Source organism: Xenia sp. Carnegie-2017, unplaced genomic scaffold, assembly GCF_021976095.1.
Source record: "Xenia sp. Carnegie-2017 unplaced genomic scaffold, XeniaSp_v1 HiC_scaffold_14, whole genome shotgun sequence".
Lineage (NCBI taxonomy): Eukaryota > Metazoa > Cnidaria > Anthozoa > Malacalcyonacea > Xeniidae > Xenia > Xenia sp. Carnegie-2017.
The window spans coordinates 9096745-9118005 of NW_025813447.1; the positions used below are offsets into that span (position 1 = coordinate 9096745).

General features: G+C 36.2%; 3 protein-coding genes and 2 long non-coding RNA genes across 7 annotated transcripts; 3 read left to right on the plus strand and 2 right to left on the minus strand.

The window, feature by feature from the left end:
• Positions 1 to 710: 710 nt before the first annotated feature.
• On the minus strand, positions 711 to 14794 carry LOC124433786 (rabankyrin-5-like). 3 transcript variants are annotated; one of them, XM_046983573.1, is made up of 26 exons: positions 14767 to 14794; positions 13938 to 14133; positions 13758 to 13876; positions 12661 to 12796; positions 12376 to 12499; positions 12037 to 12186; positions 10532 to 10803; positions 10235 to 10363; positions 10086 to 10154; positions 9741 to 9895; positions 8565 to 8730; positions 8066 to 8328; positions 7758 to 7913; positions 7207 to 7419; positions 6631 to 6880; positions 6278 to 6446; positions 5986 to 6122; positions 5760 to 5898; positions 5175 to 5375; positions 4682 to 4858; positions 4351 to 4498; positions 4177 to 4267; positions 3979 to 4103; positions 2755 to 2901; positions 2563 to 2653; positions 711 to 1526 (listed from the first exon to the last, which is right to left on the minus strand). In XM_046983573.1, the coding sequence occupies exons 1-26, from the start codon at positions 14777 to 14779 to the stop codon at positions 1394 to 1396; spliced, it is 3969 nt and encodes a 1322-aa protein (XP_046839529.1). In that variant the 5' UTR covers positions 14780 to 14794; the 3' UTR covers positions 711 to 1393. The 3 variants fall into 3 exon arrangements, 2 of the variants coding, with proteins under 2 accessions (XP_046839529.1, XP_046839530.1); XM_046983574.1 differs by lacking the exon at positions 14767 to 14794 and having other exon boundaries at positions 13758 to 13865; positions 13938 to 14025; XR_006944613.1 differs by lacking the exons at positions 711 to 1526; positions 2563 to 2653 and having other exon boundaries at positions 2883 to 2901; positions 4177 to 4281.
• Positions 1517 to 3425, plus strand: LOC124433790. Its single transcript, XR_006944615.1, has 2 exons — positions 1517 to 2233; positions 2588 to 3425. It is a non-coding gene; the product is annotated as an uncharacterized LOC124433790 (long non-coding RNA).
• On the plus strand, positions 6113 to 7876 carry LOC124433789. The gene is made up of 4 exons (XR_006944614.1): positions 6113 to 6217; positions 6283 to 6908; positions 7654 to 7727; positions 7812 to 7876. It is a non-coding gene; the product is annotated as an uncharacterized LOC124433789 (long non-coding RNA).
• Positions 14795 to 14839: 45 nt separating the features above from the next.
• LOC124435054 (sesquipedalian-1-like) lies at positions 14840 to 16272 on the minus strand. Its single transcript, XM_046985004.1, has one exon. It carries the CDS (start codon positions 16107 to 16109, stop codon positions 15003 to 15005), a length of 1107 nt encoding a protein of 368 aa, XP_046840960.1. The 5' UTR covers positions 16110 to 16272; the 3' UTR covers positions 14840 to 15002.
• A 1062-nt stretch (positions 16273 to 17334) lies between these two features.
• Positions 17335 to 21256, plus strand: LOC124434988 (putative phospholipase B-like 2). Its single transcript, XM_046984951.1, has 11 exons — positions 17335 to 17572; positions 18276 to 18519; positions 18594 to 18688; positions 18881 to 19098; positions 19170 to 19261; positions 19450 to 19607; positions 19696 to 19708; positions 19799 to 19950; positions 20079 to 20231; positions 20421 to 20580; positions 20722 to 21256. Exons 1-11 carry the CDS (start codon positions 17394 to 17396, stop codon positions 20932 to 20934), a joined length of 1677 nt encoding a protein of 558 aa, XP_046840907.1. The 5' UTR covers positions 17335 to 17393; the 3' UTR covers positions 20935 to 21256.
• Positions 21257 to 21261: the final 5 nt, after the last annotated feature.

Consider the following 21261-nt stretch of genomic DNA (forward strand, 5'->3'; position numbering starts at 1 on the left):
CTTTCTTAGAAAGAAATATGTTAGCACGTTTCGTATGACAATGCATCAAATCTAAAAAAAATCTACAAAAAAGTTTGAAGCAAAAATACGTTCGGAGCCCACTGTTGTAAAGCTCTTTATCATCTAACTTTTAAGCAGATTCTTCACCAATGAAAATCTATAAGCTTTCCGCCTACCCATTTATCCGTCCACGCGTTCATCCATCCACCCGTGCATGAGCTTATCTGACATTCAATAACCGAACTTAAAACGTGCACGTCTCAAGAGATAAGATAAGAATAGACATGCAATCGTGCTAATGATACCTTGTCGTTATCTTACATAACAAAATTATTGCGCACGTGCCCATGTAAGAGCGACTGACTGCAATGTGCTTTTCTTGCGTGAGTCTGATGATGTTTCTTTAAACCATTCTAAACCTGCGCGTGTCTAAGCAACAACACAATTAAATCTACATTAAGCATAAAAAATTGTCTATTGGGATATAATTTGCTTCAAGATTCATAAGGATGTTGAATAAATCATCATAATTGTATTTCTGAAAGAGTGTAGACATTGCTTGACCTCATCAGCCTCGTGTCAATAACGTCAGGTGCATATTCCGACAGACAGGAATACAATCAGATGATTACAAAGACAAAAGCAGTCATTATGATGATTTGCTTTCCAAAAACGTACAAAGGTCCAGTTAAAAAAAAATTAACAAAAAACAGTTCGGAATCGGCAAATGTTTCCGATGGACAATAAACGCCCAAAAGATTCAATGCCATATTTAGTATTGGAATAATTGAAACAAAATTACATAATTTTCATGAAAATTTTGTAATAAATAGCATGCAAATGTAGCAAAAGCAGGAACTAATATGACAACTAATTTCTTTATGTTACTTCGTTGTTTCATAATCATCGTGAAACAGCACTTCTTTAACACGGAAAACGTGAATTTTAGGAAGTCCTATACGACGCACACCTATATTCGGGTAAAATTCGCTACACCCACATTCGCTGTCGTATCCACAACTTGTAAATAAGGCAACAGGTGTGCACGTAGTTGCATTAATTTCAAGTTGATTATACCAAAGAAATGTCATAATTCTTGAGTTTATACAGTGCTATATCAGTGGAGGTCACAATATTATTTACATCTTCGTCATAAGATTAAGCACGCGACGAACATTACTGGCATATTTTTACGATAGTGCTTATCAAAGGCGGCGGAAGATTGATAATTGAGAGGGAGGGTAAATTAAATATTCCTATACGTAATCACGATTGATTTCAATATAAATTTACAAAGTAAAACATGCGCATATGAATAGTAGCCCCGCCGAAAAAATTATCAATCTTCCAACGCCCTTGATTAATTTACACCCTCTCTCTTCTTCACAAGGAATTAGTAAAATCCAGCATTGCTCAGCATTTCAAAACACACCTCACAAACGCGTACAGGCTTCGTAAGTTCATATTTTACGATTGGCATCTGTTTACTTGAACATTTTGCACACAACAAGCGTCCACAGTGGCGACTAAACGACAAAAACAAATATTTTGTTGTTTCTCGGTTTCGTCTTCACTAAATCAGTTTGTGACGGTATTGGAGCTTAAAGAAGAGCGACTAAGAACAGACGACATCTCTATCATCCAATATTAGCCTAATTCCTTCTGTGCCAAGATTATTTGACTGAATTTCCAACTTCCAAGTTGACAAACCGTTACACGAGGTGAAATGTGTAAACAATGATATCGTCCAATATTAAAATAAAGTAAGCGTATTCCTATGTCGGTAAAGATTATTTGGCTGGATTTATGAGAAGAAACTAACAGAACCGTGCAATGTGTATGAAATGTCATAACAGATGCTGTTGTCCAATACAAAAACATTTAGCTTAATTCTATCTGCCTTATGAATCATTTGGCTAGACATCCAAGAAGACACTAAAGGAGTTGTACAAAATACATAAAATCCAACCTCAACCGTTTTGCCAGCGACTAAACGACAAAAATAAATATTATGTTGTTTTTCGGTTTCGTCTTCACTAAATCAGTTTGTGACGGTATTGGAGCTTAAAGAAGAGCGACTAAGAACAGACGACATCTCTATCATCCAATATTAGCCTAATTCCTTCTGTGCCAAGATTATTTGACTGAATTTCCAACTTCCAAGTTGACAATAGAAGGCCATACAATATAGATGAAATGTGTAAACAATGATATCGTCCAATATTAAAATAAAGTAAGCGTATTCCTATGTCGGTAAAGATTATTTGGCTGGATTTATGAGAAGAAACTAACAGAACCGTGCAATATGTATGAAATGTCATAACAGATGCTGTTGTCCAATACAAAAACATTTAGCTTAATTCTATCTGCCTTAAGATCATTTGGCTAGACATCCAAGAAGACACTAAAGGAGTTGTACAAAATACATAAAATCCAACCTCAACCGTTTTGCCAGTGACTAAACACAAAAATATTTGCATTGTGGGAATAAAATAGGGGCGGGCTTAATTAAAGCTTTCTCCCGACAATAAAAACAGAATTATATTCATGACATTGACTGACCAGTGGTGTTTCCTATTTTTAACAGAAAATTTCAACGAGCATTCGTGACAGAAACTTCCATCAGACCATGGCGGTTCAGCACACAGCAGGTCTAAATTAAATAAATAATTGCAACAACCAAAACAAATACAGGCACACAACGTGCACGCACCGATGGAGAAACAGAAAAACACTCCTCAACTAAGCCTGTACCTAGCAAAGAGAATAGCAGTTTCTTTGAAGCGACTTGGGCATTAAATATCGAAACGCCTTCTTTGTTGATAGTTGCCAAAGTGCTGCCATATTTAAGCAACTCTCGACAAAGTCTCCCGTTTCCATTGAGATATGCAAGTAGAAGCGCTGGAAAAGAAGATGAAAGGTAAATTAACAGCAGTAGCGGTTGGTGGGCTAAATAGGCCTGAGACTACAGGTCCAGAGTTTCGAGAGGCCCATGGTATCAAGACAAAATTAGTGTTTGGTTTTTGCTATTTTGGACTAGTTGAATGTGCTTACTTTAGACCAATTATTCACTTAAAAACCGTACGAGCGATTGAATACTGAGGGGAAATGGTTTTCGTATTGTCAAACTCATGATGTAATGAGTTTCCGATTTCTCTGATCATGTCGATGATTTTTGAAAGTTCAAACTCTTAATCGAATTACAAACACAAGAATGGAGATGCAAAAGCAAAAGAACGTGGAGAAGACAAAAGTCTTGAAGAGACTGTACTTAGTGGGAGGAATGGACGTCACTTAATGGCTCGTAACATTATCTTAGCCTACAGGTCCCGTAACTAATAATCCGCCATTGGTTAATACATTGGGATGTAAAAATGTCCTCAATTAACGTTTAAGGAAAATTATAAAGCACAAGTTCAAATATTTTCCTTTCATTTTAGGTTTAAAATGTCAGGTTTTATTCAAAAGCTTTATTCAAATCTTTCGACGATTTTCGTTTTGCACTGCAATGGGCCACACTTGAATCTGACATTCTATAAGTTTTGTGTCGTATCGTATTCAATACTTGGATTTCTGTCGAAAAACGGTTTGTAACTGCCAGATTGAGCCATTTAATATAAACAAACGTCGCTTTTTTACGCTTTTTTCCACGTTTGTAGGTGTGGGTCGTCCAGGTTAGTGCAGTCCTGCGTATGACTGTTTGCGTTAATTTTGACTGACATCATCAGAGTCAAAAGAGGAATAAATGTCAGTTTAGCTGTTTTCTTTCTCAAGACGACATGCACTAACCTGGATGATCCACGTCTACAAACATGTAAAAATAGTCCCGGGTCCACACCATTCACTTTTTCACCTTACAAGATCACTTAGACGAAAATAACTAAGATATTTATCATGTATAAATAAAGTTAGAATGGTTAAGCGTATTGTATAAATAGATGGAACAACAAAAGAGCAATATCTGCTTTTTATACCTACCAGTATTTTCGTTCACGTCCAGAGCATTGATAGGAAAGTCGGGCAAATTTTGCTGAAATGTTTCGAAAATAGCGCCGGCGTTGTCTTTTGAATACTGAGCCAAAGTATGCAGGGCATTTTGTCCCCTATGACAAAACATGTCTTGATTTAACCGTATTTCAGAACTAACCAATAAAATTAAACCGATTCCTGAACTACCTTCCATTTAAAACTTTTGCGTCCACAGATGATTCAGTCAGGAGAACACGAACTGAGTTTATATGTCCAAGCTGAACTGCCAAATGAAGAGCTACATAAAGGGAACTGGAAATGAACAATGTGACTTAAACAGAAACCTATACATAAACAGAATTGATTTCGAAACACTCTTACCATTATCTCTTTTTGCATCGACTTCATTTACGTTGGCACCATTAAGTAGCAAAACTGATATAATGCTGGCGCGATCATGCTCAGCGGCCTCGTGTAACGGTGTTCTCTTTTTCTTGTCCGGTGCATTGACATTTGCACCAGCTAGAATCTACAAGAACCAAGCAAAAACAGCTACACTTTTACTTCAAGTAACACTGGGTTGATAAGAGTTCAAGGGAAATCCCGTTGGAAGAACATTTCAGGTTTGACAAACGAATGATTTCATCGTTGGTAAAAAGAGTTTCACAAGGATAAGTTACACTACATCGAATTAGTGGAAACGCTTTCTTACCATATGCCTGACGAGGATTTCTGATCCAACCCTGACCGCAAGATGCAATGGTGTTGTAAGACTAGAGTCTTGTACCGGAGTTTGAATATTAGCACTAACGCCCATCAGAAATAGCACGGTCTCAATATCTTCAGAGATGATTGCACGGTGTAGATAATTACGACCTTTCTTGTCGTACTGTATAAAGTAAACACAACCGATACATCTTTTTAAGTTAATGCAAGACCTCAACATTAGCGTCTGTGAGCTATACACTCTTTTTTTATATAAAAACCGGTAAAAATTAGCTCACGCTCAACTGAAACTTTCACAGATACCTAGATGGCAAAAACATGTTTTTCTATTCGAATTGGGTGACCTGTACCCACACACACATTGCTCGCATGTTCTATCTTATAAACACCCATCAATTTATCTGTCTATCTGAAGTCTCGTGATATGAAAAAAAACAACAGAAAAACACAAATTTAGGAGCTTTGAAAAAGAGATTAACCTTTTCAGCAGCCAATGGCTCCCGCGACAAAATCGCCTCGGCCGACTTATGATCTTTGGTATCCAAGGCAACAGCGAATGGCGTTTGACCAACCCGATCTTCAAGCATAAGATTAAGTTCGGGATGTCCAAGCAGGAGTTGTGTCGGAATAGAATATCCACTTAAAATTGAAACATGAATTGGACCACGTCCTTCCGAATCCTAACAACGAAAAAGCCAACTTCACACGGTAACAATTGTCGGACAAGAAAACTAAAAAATCTATGCATAAAGAGTAAACTCGACTCAAAACTATTAAAAATAATTGGTAAACAAAACTCTCATGGTTACCTAACTGGCCTGCCAACAGCGTAACGTGAAATGCACATTTGGTACTATACTATGTAAAGTTCGAATCATTTCCCATAATTCATTTCGGTAGAATAGGATTGTCCTTACAGTCAGTAAAACCAAAACGTTTGCAGGGCGAGAATCTGGCTACGCTGTTGTACCTTACATGAACGCCACGCCCACTAAACTTCCTTTCTTGATATTTTTTGTCGACCATAATGTTACAGACATACTATATCGAGTTGAAACTCTAACCTGAATGTTGACATTGGCATTTTCTTGAACCAAGGATTGAACGATCTTATCCAGGCCTGACATACACGCTAAATGAAGCGGTGTGAGTCCGTCCCAGGCTTCAACTCCACCTGTTCCATCAGGCGCAGGTCGTCGGGGACTTGATTAACAGTGAAAAAACTGCATTTAAATTTTAGCGCAATGACTTGTGTAACAGTTAGAAGTTTTATCACAAATACACACACACCTATTTATATCGCATTTACATCTAATGAGAAAACAGCCCGCGTCTTCGTTTTTCTCCTCTATGGCACGATGCAAAAGAGCTTGGGAACAATTTTTTGTCCCCCGATGCCAAGCATTAACATCGCAACCATGGCTGACCTAAAGCAAACAAAAAGACTATCGCAAAATAAGTCTACCAAAGTTTTCTACAAGATATACGTACGTCTTAAGTGAAGTCGATGTTTATCGATGAGGTCAGTAAATAGAAAAATGTCAATTATAAAGATCACTAGTTTCACTAAAGCACTCCTTACCAAAGTTTCAGCAATATCAAACTGTTTCGTCCTGATGGCTGCCCATAACGCACAGTTGCCATACTCATCATTGACGTCAACCTTGGCCCCAGACCTACACAGAGCGTCCACAACTGGCTGTAAACGATGACCGATAGCCAACTGAAGAGCTGATTGGTTTTCCTTTGTTCTGACGTAAGAGAAACGAATGGATATAAAGCATTGGATGTAACTTTACCAGCCATGCTTTCACAGAAGGGTCTGGAAACTAGATGCACAGCATTCAGGCATTAGGGCATTTTATCATCAACAACAAACGAATATGTTGTTCTTCCATCTATCTTAGTCACACACCCAAAAGCAAAAGACATTACCTGACATTGATGTCTGCTCCCCGTTTGATGAGAAACAAGGAACTAGGTGCATCCTTTCTAACTATTGATTTTAACATTAACGTGAAACCCTCCGAATCTGGAAGATCGATGCTCGCTCCAGCTTCCAAGAGACTCTCAGCTAAACGATACTGAGCAGTAAAGAGCGCGTGTGCCAACGCCGATTGCTCTTCTGCGTCACAAATATCGAAGTCAGGAGCTAAATTCAAGCGACCACCACTGCTAACCTTGTCTGAGAGAATTTTGATCAATGAGAACAGGTATATATCATCATTAGACTAAACATACCCTCAGACTACTTTGAAAATTTAACGCATTCAAAAATACATTCTGCAGATAGGTTTTGCAACGTTTTCAAAGTGAATTAACTTTCAGAAGTACATTTTCACTTAAATCTGATTTACTTATCATTTTAAACGATGGTAAACAAATTCACTAGGCCAACCATATGCACCCTAAAGCGCATGCGCTGATTTGCTGAACCCCGCATTAAGGGAAATTGCATATATTTGCAGCTTATATACCATGAGTATAACCATCAGGCTCTTTTCACATTACCGTCAAACTCTTTGAAACAATTAACAACATTTTCATGCTTCTCGATGATGGAATAATGAAGAGGTGTTTTGCCATGACACTCGATCACAAGTCCACGGAGATTTTCCTCATACAAATCATGCTCTAGTATAATCTGCTCTATTTCTGAATCGGAGAACGCCTTCCGTGGCTCAAGAATGACGTCACAGTTGCTCGCTGATGCATTAATGGCCTCTAAATGAAATAAGGGTTGAAATAAACTTCGGAACTATACGGCCAAAGGTCATCTCGTCTCATCTGATCTTTCATCATCTTTTACAGATTTGATCTTTTCACAAATTGTTCTTTCATAGATTCAACAGTGACCATTTTGTACAGACCTAGAACTGCTTTAGTAGTCAAAAACCTTAATGAAACTACCTTTGTTTATAATGGACTTATACAAGTCTACACTATTTTCTATTATAGATCTATTTTCGATCCAATTACAAAAGAAACATTTCATGCTGATGAAAACGAGCCCATAAAAGAACAATTATCAGGTAAGTGCTGTTGAAAGACAATACACATACTCTGCTCGTCAGTAGAAGTCATTTCAAATGGATTTTTATCTCCTCTTGCAACAGCTGTGGCTGCCGATGCAGCGCGGATGTCGTCAATGAAAGGGTTGCTCAGGTCTGATGGACTTAACGACGATATATCGTCGTTTAAAAACGGATTACTGATGCCTGCAAAGAAGATGAGGAACAACTTGGATTACAGAGTCAAATTCGTGACGTCATCTAGTACGTGACATCACTCACTTCAAATGAAACAGCCTTGGACATACTAGCTATAAAAGCATAAATAGCAACAAAACAACAATGCCCAGTTATCTCACCTAAATCAGCTTCGAACGAGTCATTTGGAGGAGCTCCATTGACAGAATCTGTATTGACGCTATTTGAATCACGTTTACTACTCCTCTTCTCTTTACCTTCGGCTGCATGGATGGATTGTATTTTCTCAATCTCCAAATCCGTTGCTATAGCAATGGCTTTGCGTCTCGCTTCAGCGCGTGCATCCAACCGATATTTCCTACGCTGCGATGACTTTTGTCTAAGTTCATCGGTTTCAATTGTTTGAATGTTGGGATTGGAACCACTGGAAAAGCAAAGTAAAAATTGCGTACACAAAATAAAAAGCTATAACGCCCATTTTGATTGGTTGAAACTTGAAAACGGTGTTTTGATAGGACCATTCAAGCACTAAACTCTCCGTAAACAATCTCGACACGGATGCCTTTAAAGGCAGTTGTTTAACAATACAGTCAAAAAAATATCAAAAGAAATCATATCGCTCTTTGTTAATCCCGTCCTCCCTCCAAAAGCATTACTTACCATTGCAATAACTTTGACACCAAGTCGATTAAACCAGTGGAACACGCACTATGAAGTGGACTTTCACCAACATTGTTTGTTACGTTTGGTTCAGCACCGTGACTGGCCAGAAATAATCCAGCTTTTTGCCTTGATTGCTTGGCAGCCTGATGCAAAAGTGAATCACCTAGAAGTAAAAGATACACATTACGTTGGATGCTTGATACAGACAAACTTACATTGTCGATTACATTAAAATTAACACTCGTTAGTTTTACATATACGTAGTTACACCCGTTAGCTTATATTCTACATGCAAAGTATTAGCTTAGCAGCACATTTTATACTGTAAACTACATAGAATGATCGGCAAAGCAGTTATAAAAAATGAAATTCATAGAAATCTCAACGGTCAACCAATAGCACGAAGAATTGTTTCATGTCACATATGATGGTGCTAAAATATGGAACATTATTCCAAATGATATTGGAGAAAGCAAATCGCTGTGCCATATTTTCAAAAGGAAATTGCTGCTCACGTGGTTAGTAATAGACACATATTTCGTTTTTTGTAACTTCTTTACTAATTGTTGTATCTAGATTATAGTATAACCTGTAACAAATATAGTATTAATGCATAGTGGCTAAGCCAGTCCACGCATTTCGTCCTGCATTTCAAATTTTTCTGTGTTCACTCACTGCAATAACAATGGTAAGGATAAAGTTCTGAAATTTCCATATAGCAGGACAAAAACTTGTGAGCGGGCGGGCTTGGCAACCAAGAGTATGCGTATGGTGTTAAGAAAAAGTCAACTAAACTTAACATTTATCCTAAAATCGATTAGTGTAGGCGACTTTTTACTGATTTACAACTCTGTAAAACTGTGCACACAGCAAACCAAATTCATCATATGAATGTTTAGACGTAACTATTTTCAAAGAATACTCTAGTGAGAGAAGCTTGAAATTTCAAACAAAAAAATATGGAATGATTTTGATTGTAGATTTAAAGACAGTAGCTTTTTGTAAATGATATATAATTATCTTAATTTTAAATTTAAATGTAAATATAGAATAACTATACTTTAAAATACCATTTTTACTTATATAAGCTTGTAAATAGATTCAAAAAGCCGGCCCGTTTGAAGAAGATCTCATTGCATAATAATACGAATAAAATGCATTAACACCACAAACCGGTTGTTCCATCAACACAATCACAAGAGGCACCAGCTTCGTGAAGTCTGGCAGGAACGGACTCAGTGTCGTCGGCATCAAATTTATTATCGGCGATTGTCAACGACAACCATAATGGCGTTCGACCTTTATCGTCTTTTTTTTCTAAATTTAAACTAGAAACATAAAGAGGTAAAGAAAGAAAAACCAATTTAGAAATATCAACATCGTAAACTGTACTCGAATGGTGTCACAAACTCTCTCTACCTAATCATGTTTCATTCAATAGCAGAGCATATGGCAACTTGCTTATAATTATATTGTACTTATTACATGCGATACACAGTTTGCAAGAAATTCACTTACTTTTTCTGTTCCAAAAGAAGACTTAGAATTTCCTCGTTCTCTGACAATATTGCTTGGTGTAAAGGCGTACTTTAATAAACACAATAAAACCTTGGATGTTAGTAAAATATACACAATGTTAAGGTTTTCTGATTACCAAACTGCCTCACCATCCGTTGATATCTTGCATATTGGGATCAGCAAATGAAGATAATAGCAGTTGAGCAACTCGTCTCATTCCCTCCGCGGACGTCCTGCTGGATGCATCGATCGCTTTGTCGTGATTGACCGACCACGCTCTAAAATACACATTATATTTTATTCGTGTGCCAGGTGAAAGGAAACAAAATTTATTTTATTTCATCTAAAAATACATCTGAGCAAGTCATGCTTTCAAGTAGATAATTCATCAACCCACAAGTGAACTAAAAGACGTTTGAGAGCGGTCAAAACCCTTCACCACTAACTTATATGACGCGGCCAAGTGTAATGGTGCTATCTTGTCTGACATAGTCACAGCATTGACATTCGCTCCATTTTTTATCAGAAATGTAGACGCGAATTCGTCACCGCGTTTGATTGCCTTATGAAGCAAACAATAGCCAGCCGTGTCGGGAACATTGACGTCACAACCATTGCTGACGAGCTGTCTAGCAATACTTTCTTGTTGCTCCTGTAGGGCTATATCCAGAGGAACACCACCAATGGATGGGTCGAATTCATCTAATATTTGAGGAAGCTAAAACAGTTACAGAAACGTTTCATCGTTGATGAAGTATTCAGTTTCGCAAATTTTTCATCTGGAGGAAATTGTATATTTCTCCAAAAAGGAAGCCAAACTCTATAGTCTATAGATACTGCAAACTACTAATTACCGTCTTTACGAGAGTTGCAGAAAAGTGTAACTAGCGAGGAATCTTAAACCTAGATTACTCTCAGATTCACGATTATTTTAAACTAGATTACTCTAACCTGCACAATTATTTTAAACTAGATTACTCTAACCTGCACAATTATTTTAAACTAGATTACTCTAACCTGCACAATTATTTTAAACTAGATTACTCTAACCTGCACAATTATTTTAAACTAGATTACTCTAACCTGCACAATTATTTTAAACTAGATTACTCTAACCTGCACAATTATTTTAAACTAGATTACTCTAACCTGCACAATTATTTTAAACCTAGATTACTCTAACCTGCACAATTATTTTAAACTAGATTACTCTAACCAGCACAATTATTTTAAACTAGATTACTCTAACCTGCACAATTATTTTAAACTAGATTACTCTAACCTGCACAATTATTTAAACTAGATTACTCTAACCTGCACAATTATTTTAAACCTAGATTACTCTAACCTGCACAATTATTTTAAACTAGATTACTCTAACCTGCACAATTATTTTAAACTAGATTACTCTAACCTGCACAATTATTTTAAACTAGATTACTCTAACCTGCACAATTATTTTAAACTAGATTACTCTAACCTGCACAATTATTTTAAACTAGATTACTCTAACCTGTACAATTATTTTAAACTAGATTACTCTAACCTGCACAATTATTTTAAACTAGATTACTCTAACCTGCACAATTATTTTAAACTAGATTACTCTAACCTACACAATTATTTAAAACTAGATTACTCTAACCTGCACAATTATTTTAAACTAGATTACTCTAACCTGCACAATTATTTTAAACTAGATTACTCTAACCTGCACAATTATTTTAAACTAGATTACTCTAACCTGCACAATCATTTTAAACTAGATTACTCTAAGCTTAACCATTATATTACACTAGATTACTCTCAACTTCACAATTATTTTAAACTAGAATAATCTAAACTGCACGGTTATTTTAAACTAGATTATTGTGAACTGCACTTTAATGCCTATTTCAATAAAAAAAATGTCTGAGCTAAATGACTGTAATTGTAAGCGTCAGTAGTTTACCTTGGAATTAAACTCAATAAGAAACAAAAATACAACATCCTCTCTATGGTGTTTGACAGCTAGATGTAGAGGAAATGATGACTTCTTCTTAAACATTTGATAAAGAAGTGAAGCAGACATGTTGGCAAAATCTTTTGTCTTCAAATCCGACTGAAAAAAGATAGCTCAAATAAGTCATTTGACAAAAATGTTTCATGATCATTCAAAGGGTCAGTTTTTATTATTAAGAATAGAAGTAAAATAATCTTAAGGAATGGCAATAATGATTTTTTTGAGAGGCTCAACCCTCCTAACTTCAGGTAAATGTTTTCTTTTCTGATTTTCAATAATGCCCCATACCCAATGATTTGTGATTATTTCTTCACAGTATTTTCTCAGTTCAATCGCACCAATATCCTCGGCAGTCTGATAAAACTTGATGCAATTTGAGACGGATACAGATGACATAAGCATTCTCTCACATCTAGACAAAATAAAACCTATTTAACATGACATTACTGAGGTGAACAGACGTTATTTGCTGTAATTCAACTTTCACCATGGACAAAATGCATGTAAATTGTAAGCTGTGTATTGACAGCATAAGCATAACTGAATAATACAATTTTCAAGGTCATAGCATACCTTCCTCGAAGATCAGTCAGCTTATACGTATTTGCAGCTTTCACAAGATTGACAAGGAAATTCTCTTCATTTTTTATTTCTGCTTTATCTGTGTAAACCCATCTCATTAAGGTGAGACCAACTTCAGCATTGATGTCTGCAAAACAACATAAACAGTAATTGAAGACAATGCGGTCATCCTCAATACAAGCGATTGCTACAATTGGTCTATTGTTGATAATTTATTATGAAGAAAGTTAGCCAATGTTGTCACTTAGACCATAGGGGTAAGGTAAGCCCATAGGGCAAAGGTTAGCCCAATTACACAGGTCTCACTTACTTAATGGAGTTTTTCAAAGGGTGATTTGTTACTTAATGGAGTTTTTCAAAGGGTGATTTGGTATTGCTCCTATAAATATCAATTCGCCTCATGTATAGAACATAAACATGTTTTAATTAAGCTATATTAAATTGCAATTACCGTATATACTCGCATAAAAGCCGATCTTGCATATAAGCCGACCCTCTAAACCTGCTTTAAAATGGCCAGTTTTTGATAAAACCCGCATACAGGCCGGCACTCAACTTATCTAGTTTTACTCCATATTTTTGGTTCATAGAAATTTGTTACTGTAAAGATGTAAAATGCTTACTTTTATGTTACATACTAAAAGAAATAGAAGAAATTATCAAACTTCCGCACACTTTTAAATTCTGTGGCCGCGTGCTCACGTTTGCCCCATTGGTTTGCTGGTCTTCCATAAGTCAGGTGACCCTGTCCCCCTTCCCATGCACTGCCTACCAATTGGCTGCCTCTGATGTCCCTCTTTGACTGCCTCTGTTTGAGCATATTATTTCTAAGAAATCAAACCGTGTACTAATGACGTCTAGCTCTAGCTTGGTTACGGCCTGCCACTTGTGACACACAATGAAATAATGAGTCAGATAGCGATAAAAATGTGTTGCTGGAAAATTGGCATTAGTATCTGTCCTTGTGTTCATTTTGTTTTATGCACATATAAGCCGACCCCTGATTTCAGCATTGAATTTTATACTTCTAAACTCGTCTTATATGCAAGTATATGGTATCGATCAAACTGCTCAAATAATGCACTTACCTTTTAATTCCAACTCACTAAGTTCATTGAGATCACGGTTGCTCCAATAATCGCTTCTTGCTGCCAAGATAAACTTGTGGGCACTTAATCTTTGATCTGCAAACTTGACTGTGATATCACTAAAAATATTACAGTTACATGTGGCATAAATATTTCAAGAAAAACACCACTCAGTTTTACCTATAGAGTTCTTTGTCAAATAGCTCAGCCACACTTTTTAAAAGTCTTGCAACAAAACTATCCTTTTCAAAATCCCCGCCGCCACTTTCGACAAGAAGCAAGTTGTATTTTTGCTCCAGCTCGACAAATCTATTTTGTAGCTTCACATACTCCTGACGAAGCAAGCTCAGATGATTTTGAGCTTTTTGTAATTCAACTACAAAAAAATCATACATTTTAACTTTTCAGTTTTTGTGCCTGTCTGCAGGGAATCTACCAACACCTTTGCTATGGGTTTTTAGCTTAATCAACATAGAACAGACTACGTACAAAGTTTTCAAACAATTTTCAAGCAGTAGTACGGTAGTTTATGATGAAGGACTTTGCTATTCTGTCTAGCAGAGAACGTATTAAATACTAAGTATTGTATATATTAAAATTACAACACAGTAATTTTAGGTAAAAGCTACCTATAGGCTATAGCAGCGATAGCTTTAACGTTCTCATGGTCTTTAGTACGATAAATAAAAATATGCGAGTGAATCAGCATCGAATAGGCATAAAAAAACACCATAAGAAATTAAACCACTCAGTAGAAAATTTTATTAAACGGTAAATAACAAGACTTGGTTACCATTTACTCAAGAACGCATATCAGATCAGATCGTTTCCGATGTAAACAATGCGAAAGTGAAGTGAGGTATTGCAGATTATTTGCAAAGATAAAGACTAAAATCGCACGAAATCAAGCAAAACTTTACACTCGCACAAACCACATTGTTCTATTGGGCATTCTCGCAGAAATATGGATTCATGAGCTATATAAATGAAGCGAATTTTTTCCACCTACCTTCGTTCGCCATGTTTCAGAAGGAGAGTGTAAGAAATTGCGCATGTCTGTAACGAATGCATGAACACTGGACTCAAAGTTCAAATTGTTCTAATTAATGAATATTATAAACTCTCGGAATTCTTGTTAAATACCGTGCAGTATTATAGAGCATGGAAGTAAATAAAGCAAACCCACTAGACAAGTTAAAATTTACATGTACATTTGTATAAAGATTATTGCTGTACATTTAATGTTTATAAGCCTTCGTTTGTTTTTGTTCTGACCGATTGTATTTCAAATTCTTTAACTTTAGTCCAAATTGTTGCACCCCAAACTCTGTGTAGGTGTTGAAATTTTGATTTCACATTTTCTTCAACATTACTTAAGTCATCAGAAAAGCCTCTCCTGGAATTGCTCAATGATCCACGATGATCCTTTTTTGTACCTAAAATGCTTCCTGGTTTGCTTTTATAGCGTTCAGATTTCACTCGTCTGTGGATTGAGCTTACCTTTAACTTATCAGAGAGGGTATTTATCTCAACTTTCTTATCAAAGTACTTGTTTTCATCAGTTTCCGAGAAGTCAATGATACTGTTGTCTTGTATCTCTTCATTATTTCGAAGTTCTGAAAATGATGGAGAAGTAAAAGAACTTCTAAACTCCCTCCCTGGCTGAGGCTCCCAAAGAAAATTAGTTTGATCTGACAAACTTGAAAAATCATTGATTTCACCAGGTGGGCTTGTCGACAAACTCCATCGATTCCAACTATTGTTGCTAGTCGGTCTTGGCCTTCGTCTTGATGGAAGGGTTTTGTAAAACATCTTCGGTCGTGAATACACAGGAGGATTTGCTAAAAACCCATCTGCTTCGTCCAGTTCTTTAGATAATGAATTTGTGTCCTTTGGTAACTCAGTGTCTGATTCAGAATCAGACAAAGCATCAGGCGTCATTCTTGATTCTTTGTCTTGTAGCCCTTTCAGCTGACAGTCCAAGTCTGTCACCAATGTTTTCAAGTAAATATACTTTGCATGTATCAACTTTGTCATCCACTCGTTCATGCTCTCCTCGCTTTCCGCTGAGAGTACGTATGTACGCGTTCCAATACCATCGAAAAGAATTTGAAAAGCAAATGGCGATACCTCGTTCGTACACAATTCAATTCGACAATTCTCGACGATTATTACGCCAACTGGTTCTCTGTCGTGCTCTTTTTCGAAATAAAACAATAGGTTCCCACGTAACACAAAATATCGTCTTTGAAAACCCTTGTTTAACTCTCCTTTTTTTAATAGAAATCCCTCCTGATCCCCTTTACTGTGATCCGTTGCTAATCTCAACAATGATCTTTCGTTTAATTTCATCGCGCCTGCAGTGACAGCCACTTACAAAACATGTAAATGCACTCCAATTTTTTTGACAGATTTCTTTCACGTTGCCTAAACAAATTCGATTTTTCACCTATGATGTTATATGCCGTAATAACTAAACCCTTCCGCCTACAGTCTTAGCTCACTGGGAGGCCATTTTGATTATAAACACTTCAGTAAAGTATGAGGTCAGTCCAATATCGTCGTCGTTCAACGTCATAGATCAGTAACACTTACGGTCATCATCCCCAAACTTTTCTAAACTTTACAACTTCCTTCTTTCCAAAGGGAGATGACGATGACAAACCCTAAGCAATAATTTAGGTTTCTTTTGGCAAAGGCTTGATGGCTTTTAATAATTATTCGGACAGACTGTTTCTTCTTCAAAGCAACGCCACAGAGGAAAAATTAAAATTTTAAAAATATGTAGAGCTTCTAAAAAGTTCTTCTAGCTCTAAAAAGTTGTTGGTTGTTCCTTCATCACGGACCAAGGGATATGGTGACAGGGCCTTCTCTGCATGTGGACCCAAATTATGGAACAATCTGCCTGAATCATTGCGACACGAAACTAAACTGGAATCTTTTAAAAAGAACCTAAAGACCTATTTGTTTTCAATTTATTCAATTATTTATTTTCCTATTTTCTTATTTTCGTTGGTTCTGTGTATATTTTTAATTAGTGTATTTTTTATTATATTGCGGATTGAATGTGAAGCGCCACTGAACTTTTGGATTTTGGCGCCATACAAATTATTTATTATTATTATTATTATTATTATTAAAATTTCGGGAAACGTAAACTATTTTTGAAAGTGCCCATCGTAAAACTAATTTTGTAAATTTTCGGTTAATGTGTTTTCCTTATAAATATCTCCAGTGAGAATGACTGAGCTTTTATAATACAAAAACGGCAAATTCTGGCTATATCTTGCATGTAACTTCCGTCTAGGATATTTGTTTTATGAAAAAAGCATATTACGATTGATGAATGAGCTCAATAAAACCATAAACAATGCAAGTGTATTCCAGTAAACGTCCCCTCGCTGTAAAAGTTTCAAACCTATAATCCTTTCAAAAGCTTCCAAATGAAAAGATTTTGATAAGGTGGCTTTCTTCATCCAACGTATATTGCAGATAAATCTGCGTCTGCAATCAATAGCATCAGTGGTATATATCACGCCTCACTACGTCTTAAACTAAATGAAGTGTGATGATTGAGTCATTTGAGTGTGACTCATAACGTCATATGACTCACATATTGCTTTCTTCAACGAAACAATGAAGTATCTTCAATTCACTATTCTCTGTCTTGTCCTCACTAAGCTTGTAAATGCAAAGGATGAATTGTACACCAGTGTCATATTGGATGAAAACACAGGCGATCTTTCAATTAAGGAGGAACTACTTGCAGACGCAGTGTCGTGGGGAGTATTTTCAAACGAAGTGAATAAAACAGGGTGGGTTGGGATTTAGTTCACCAAATGTTTTAAAAAGTTCCATCGACGAGTTGTTCATCTATTGAAGACATCAGTTATGTATTTCACATTGTAAATAGTTTTGACGCAAGTCGCACGAGCCATAAAATTGTCATCACTGCTTAGTGCATGACAATCACGCCATTTTGAAAAAAAGTATATAATTTTTAATGGCTAGTCCACCAAATGCTGCTGGAATATTCAACGACAATGTTTTACGCAACAATCAGAATAAATCGTATACGCAACAAATACCAATTGCATCTTCACCAGAGGGTTGCCCTTTCCTACAATTTTTTTTGCACATTTCTTTTCATAACTTATCAAAATAAAGCGGTTTCCTTTGCCTGTAAATCAATAGTAATGTTTAATGTCAAAGGCTCAGTTGTTTGAAAGTATTGTAAGAAAAATCTACATCATAACCTTGGTCAAACGAAATTTGATCCTTTAGTAATCAATCCCAGCACATACAAACATCAACCAAGCTGACATATCAGACATACAAAATTCTTAATATTTATCACAATTTGCAAAAGGCCTGTTTTAAAATTTTCAAGTTTTGTTCATCATGAAAAGCAAAATTCTTGCACCGTTAAAATGAAATTACTTGCTCATGAAACATGACATATGTACGATTTCATCCATAACAGTTTTCACATCACTAATATCCATTATATATATATAGATGGTCAAATCTTGAGATCCACACGTCCAGCAAATTTCCCGACGAGATCCAATCTGTTGCCGCAGGAATGGTAGAAGGATTTTTGACGGCAGATTTTATTTTAATGTCTTGGCAGAGCGGTCTCGCAAGCTTCTGCAAGAACAACAAAAAGACGTGCAAAAAACTGAAAAAGTACCTGCAGGAAAATTCAGCATTTGTCACCTCACAAATCAAATCAAAACCTAACGATCCTTACTGGTACCAAGTAAGAAGAAAAAATATCTTAACTCTATATTAAAGGTTTATTTAAAAAGAATTGTTTTGTTTCTGCCTTCATAGGTAAAATTACTTTACGAACAACTCTATGGTTTGAAACGTGGTTACGCTGCGACTGAAACTGGAAAGAGAGACCCATTGACAACTTTTGATTTCCGGTTTGTAATCATCTCACTTGATATCGACTATAAAATCCACTATAAACAAACACAGAAATAAAATAGTCATTTGTATGACGAAAACCGATGAATAAACAATAAAAAATAACAAGACAAGGACAGCACTTTCATTATATTTTGCTATCGATTAAAAACAAAAAGCCGTTTATTTATATTGATTTTTACTTAAAGACTAATGCAACTGGGAGGTCTGTACGATCTAGTAAGCGCCTTCTCGCAAGGAGCAAGAACACATCACGTGGTCGGTAGCGGTTCCTGTTCTGCTTTGATCAAACTTCTTCCAAATAACAGGGACATCTTCATCTCTCAGGTCACTTGGAGTGATTACTCGTCCATGCTACGAGTGTATAAACTATATGATTTACAATTAGTGAACAATAGTAATTCAGGTAAGATCATCAAATGATGTACACGATCTATCGTTATCCTAAAAATAACACTGTTACTCCTTATGTTCCAGCTCTTCATGTTGCTGCACAACAGCACAGTTTTTCTTCTTATCCTGGAACCCTTTACAGTGGAGATGACTTCTACATGCTTAGCAGTGGATTGGTATTGAAAAACTGTTTATAGAAATCAGCATCTTTTGTTTTTGTTACTTCTTATAATATATTAACTTATTGTCAAGAAAGACAAATTCTTTGAAATATTATCAAAACGACAGTAAACATGTCAGTTTTGTTCAGCTACGTCTTAAAAACGACGTCATTGTCTAACAGTATTTACAATTTTACGAGCAGATAACGCAAGAGACAACCATTGATAACTACAACAAAGATCTTTGGCAATATGTCAACGGGAACACGGTTATGGAATGGGCACGAACAGTTGTAGCCAATAGGCTGGCAAGAAATGGTCAAGAATGGGTATCGATATTTTCAAAACACAATAGTGGAACGTAAGTTGGTGACATTCGCAACAAAGAATTAAAGATGAAGCATTTTTATAACTAACTTTTGTTTTGTCTTTACTTCCTTTCAACTTAGCTACAACAATGAAGTAAGTGAACTAGATTTTAAAAAAACAAAAATAATTCAGTTACTTGATAAAAGACCGTTGTTTTACTAGTTTTATATTCATATTTATTAGTGGATGGTACTGGATTACAAACTGTTCACACCAGGACAGCCTGTGGTACCAGGAACACTTTGGGTTTTGGAACAAATGCCAGGGATAGTGGAGATGGCTGATTTGTCAGTGATCTTAAAGGAAAATGGATATTGGGCAAGCTATAATTTACCGTGAGTTGATGAGTTTTATATAAATGCATTGAAGTGGTGGGTGAATAGAGAATATTTTAAAATATACACCCTCATTTTCCACTATAGAAATTCTTAGCACATTATACATACTGTCTGCATGTTTATAGATATTTCAAGACAATCTTTGACATAAGCAAAACTAATACTTTTGTGGCGAAGTATGGAACTTTTTTCGACTACAATCTTGCTCCTCGAGCACAGATATTTAGACGCGATCAAGGCAAGGTTGTAGATTTAGAAAGCATGATGAAAATGATGAGGTAAGGGCATTGATCGTATAAGGCTGATAGATACTTAGTATGAAACTCGTGTTCACCATTTGCATTAATACGACATCTTTGAGACATCATACTCTTCAACGAGTAAATATTTAAAGTGGCATACATAAGTCGAATTTCTACAAAGTATGAGTTTTGAGTCTGTTGTACCTGGATAATTTGTTCCTCTAGGTACAATGATTTCAAAAACGATCCTTTGTCGAAGTGTAACTGCACGCCACCCTACAGTGCAGAGAATGCAATTTCAGCAAGAAGTGATCTTAATCCTGCCTCGGGAGTTTATCCAATTGGTTCTCTTGGGCATAGACGCCACGGTGGAACTGACGCAAAGGCGAGTATCATCATTTTTACTAAAGTGCTCTGCAAACGTTTGGCATAGAACAAACAACATTTTGCATGACAAAAAGCTAACTCATGCACTTTTACTTTCTACTATTAGAAGCGATTCTAACTTTCTACATACTTATAACAGATAACAAGTTATGAATTGTTCAAGAATTTTACGGTATATGCAGTCAGCGGACCAACATACGATCAACAGCCTGTATTCAAGTGGTCAACTTCAGGATGGAAGCGACCTCTTGGTCACCCAGACAAATGGGACTTTGATCCAGTAATGATTACGTGGGGTAAAAGCGATACATTGCGCAACTTTCAAAGAAGTCTCCGTGATACAAAGGAATAACAGTTACGATAATCAAATATAATATATAATAAATACAATCATCACTGGTTTTTATAAGAAATATTATCTCCACTGCAATCTGCTAACATGGCTAGTATATAATATGCTACTTAAACGCTTTTCAAAATGCGTTTGAATGCGAAATCTCAGGTGCTCTTTTAAATGTTGTAAAGAGGACAATACTCAGATAATTTTCATAATTTAATATTGGTTAAATTCCTGCAGATTGTGTGTTCCAGCTTCTATATACCACCTACTGTTACATTAATTAGAACGGTCAGGTTACATTATTAAAGTGGCGTCGCTCATTGCACTCTCTCTACTCTT

Bases quoted from the DNA above. Each gene is read 5' to 3' on its own strand.
- LOC124433786 (XM_046983573.1), bottom strand. The intron at 7,914-8,065 runs GTGAGATAACTG...TCTTCTTTGCAG, and splicing joins CTCGTTCGAAGCTGATTTAG to GCATCAGTAATCCGTTTTTA. The intron at 5,376-5,759 runs GTTAGAGTTTCA...TTTCGTTGTTAG, and splicing joins ATGCCAATGTCAACATTCAG to GATTCGGAAGGACGTGGTCC.
- LOC124435054 (XM_046985004.1), bottom strand. From the start codon at position 16,109: ATGAAATTAAACGAAAGATCATTGTTGAGATTAGCAACGGATCACAGT.
- LOC124434988 (XM_046984951.1), top strand. From the start codon at position 17,394: ATGAAGTATCTTCAATTCACTATTCTCTGTCTTGTCCTCACTAAGCTT. The intron at 19,951-20,078 runs GTGAGTTGATGA...GCATGTTTATAG, and splicing joins TGGGCAAGCTATAATTTACC to ATATTTCAAGACAATCTTTG. The intron at 20,232-20,420 runs GTAAGGGCATTG...TTGTTCCTCTAG, and splicing joins AGCATGATGAAAATGATGAG to GTACAATGATTTCAAAAACG.